Source organism: Poecilia latipinna, unplaced genomic scaffold, assembly GCF_001443285.1.
Source record: "Poecilia latipinna isolate Pla-1442-1.1 unplaced genomic scaffold, P_latipinna-1.0 Scaffold2290, whole genome shotgun sequence".
Lineage (NCBI taxonomy): Eukaryota > Metazoa > Chordata > Actinopteri > Cyprinodontiformes > Poeciliidae > Poecilia > Poecilia latipinna.
In genome coordinates this window covers 563-3,594 of record NW_015114906.1, presented here as the reverse complement: position 1 = coordinate 3,594, position 3,032 = coordinate 563, and the positions used below count along the sequence as shown (strand labels likewise).

The 3,032-nt window shown below is 37.3% G+C and overlaps 2 protein-coding genes across 2 annotated transcripts in view; both read right to left on the bottom strand.

Moving 5' to 3' along the window:
- LOC106937178 (uncharacterized) overlaps positions 1-1,695 on the bottom strand; it is a 9,972-nt gene extending 8,277 nt beyond the window's left edge. Inside the window, exon 1 of the mRNA XM_015018578.1 lies at positions 1,690-1,695. The gene's annotated coding sequence lies outside the window, so the exon portion shown is untranslated. The remainder of the gene's footprint in view (positions 1-1,689) is intronic.
- Positions 3-1,383, bottom strand: LOC106937179 (neoverrucotoxin subunit beta-like; the record flags this gene model as incomplete). The annotated part of the gene is made up of 1 exon (XM_015018579.1): positions 3-1,383. A coding segment is annotated over one exon (1,381 nt), but the record flags the coding sequence as incomplete, so codon positions are not given.
- Positions 1,696-3,032: the final 1,337 nt, after the last annotated feature.

Sequence of the window (3,032 nt, the reverse complement as noted above, 5' to 3'; positions counted from 1 at the left end):
AGGAACTTCATCTCCTTGTTCTCCTTGTTGGCTTCTGCAAAATCATGGAAGAGTTTGGCTTTTGTCCACATTTTTTTCTTTGCTTCTCTTGAAGTGAACCATGGTTCCTTTGTTCTTTCACATATTTGTTGACGTTCTCCTCTGTTTACTTTCAAGCAATTTGAAAAAGTTTGCATGTAAGTGTCAACTTCTCCCAGTGAGGTGAAGATAAAGCAGACTTGTTTTTTTAAAGTTTTGCTTCTCTTCTCTCCAGTTTCCTCAGACAAGTGAATTTGAGATTTAAGAATATTGATGTTTTTCCCAGTTTCGGCAAAAAGTTTTAGGACGGATATTTCCTGCTCTGTAAAGTTAACCCATTCCCCTAAGTTGCTGATGTTAAAGGGAAATTCATTTCTACTCTGCAGGGACTCTTCAGTGTTTTCTTCCTTCTGTCTTCCTCTGCGGAGTAGTATGAGTTTTTCTTTCAAAAAGTGTTGGTATTCCACCTTTAAGGTTGAGCACATTTCTTTAAAACCTTCAAGTTTTTTCCTCATTTGTGGAAACTGGCTACCAGTGACTGCAAGTAAATCCCTACACCTCATTTCCAGCTTGCTGAAGTCATCCATAACACTCTGGATCAATTGAAGGAACCAACGATTGCTCTGGTTAAATGTTACACAGAATCCTGGAGCAGCAACATTTAAACTGCTCAGAGGTAGCATCCAGACTTTAATCGGCACAACGTTTTCTCCGTTCGGTCCAAGAAGGCTTGGTAGACTCTGATAAACTTGCATGGCATCTTGGAAGGTTCTGGGTGTCTTCTCGAGTTTAAAGTCTCCATAGAAGGTGCAGACAGACTTCTCAGCATTTATTATATTTTTAAATTTTCTTTTCATTGAAGCTTCAACTTTAATAAAAAACAGTTTGGCCTTGCCTTCAATTTGAATGTCTTGATCATTTTCACTTTGAGAAGCCTCTTGTTCAAACACAAAGAAGGCCTGGGCTCCATAAAGAACAGCTGTTACTACATGTGTTGCTGAAGTTCCTTCAAGTTGTTCTTTATGCTTAAGGTTGTTTTGTCCAAGATGTTCCATCGACAGCTCCTGAACTTTAGTTGTCACCTTATATGCCAGTGTCAATTGGCACTGATTTGTGGATGTCTTTTTATGCTCCAAGTATTTGCCAGAACCTTCAACTTTTATCATGTCTAACATGTAACTTGCTTTTAGTGATCCGTAAACATTCAGGGATGAAAACTGTCCTTCAGTTGAATCAGATGCATCCACTTCAAAGGTGTTATGTCTCTGTGGTCTTTCTTGTATGTGTCTTTTCAGGTCATCGCTGTCCCACAGTGTGATTCCTAAAGAGACAAAAACAATATTAGTGTTTTGGAGAGCAGATAAGCTTTATGGTTAGGTCCAATTTAAAGCCAAACTCAGTTCAAATTAATCTTGTAATAACACGGGATATACATAACCTTTGACTCTGAAGCCTCCAAACCTCTCACGTCCACAGAGAAGCAGCACAACACACATTTTAAACACATTGTTCAAGATGTGTTGCATGTGCCACCCTCTTGGTTCCACAATCCCAACTACATGGTCAGGATGCTAACAGAAACTAGTTGGATTCCAATTTCACTAGTTGCAGGTTCCTAAATAATGGAGCCATAATAAGCTTGACGCTCTCCGTCCTTCCCCTTCAGTCCACTTGATGACGAAAACAACAAAAAAAACAGACTGGGTCCTCTTGATAAAAGTTAACGGTTTACTTCAAAAATAAAAACGGTACAAATGTAACTTTTCCACAAAAATAATAAACAAAAGAGAGTCTTAAGCGAGAGAAAGAGAGAGAGAGGTCAAAAAACTGTGTGGCTCCACTGCAACTGCCCAACTGATTCTGCCTGGCCACACCCTCAAATCCTTAACTGCCATTACATATGCAAATTTACAAGAAGGCCTTAGAATAGTCCAATATAACAAATTAGTATGCAATAGAGATATAACTTGTAATCATTTTTATCCAAATAAATAAATTACTATAAGAAATATAAACATAATTTATCCTAAAGGTCTGAATGAACTAAAATTGAATTTCGGCTTCTACACTAGTGTACTATATGAACTGTATTTCCCAGCATTCCCCACTAGAAGAAGAAGAAGAGTTTGAGGAGATTAAGAAATCCTTGGATTTTATGTCTGATGAGATAGCAAACAATCTCACAGCAACAAAATCTTATAATGAGCTTAATGGGGGAAGTTAAAGAATTAAAGAGACAGAATGTAGAGAAAGACAAGCAAATAGCCTTCCTGAAACATCGTGTGGCTGACTTAGAACAATACAGTCGAATGAATGACGTTATAATTAGTGGGTTGGAAATGAAGCCATGGTCATTTGCCCAGCCGTGACAGAGGCAAACATTACTGAGAAAGGGATGAAGAGCAAGGAACTTTCGAAAACCAGGTCATATCATTCTTCAGTAACAAGGGCATTAGCATTGATAATAATGGCATTGAAGCCACTTCCACAAAAAAAAAACAAAGGAGTTAAACCTGCTATTGTAATGAGGTTTACAAACAGGAAACATAAGAAGGAACTCCTAAAAAACAAGGGAGGAGATTAAAAGGATCCAATGTTTATATAAATGAGCATCTTACCAAAGTTAACGCAGATATAGCAAGACGAGCATGTTTTCTCAGGAAACAAAAGAAAATACAGTCAACATGGACTTCAAACTGCAAGGTTTATATCAAATTAAACGGTTCACTGGAGGAAGCCAAGGTACTGACCACCTGACAAATATCAGTGAAACAGGAGAACCAGGCAACTTCTGATCAACTTTCTGGAATCCAGTAATAAATCGAAAATATACACATGAATATAGAAACATATATTGACCCAGACAACAATTTCCTTGATTATTTGAATGACAACTGCCATTACTTCTCTGATAATAACTATAGTCAATGCTTTAATTCAGATCAAGAAATGTCAATTATTCACTTCAACATCCACAGCCTTTATGCTAATTATGAAAAAATCAAAGAATATTT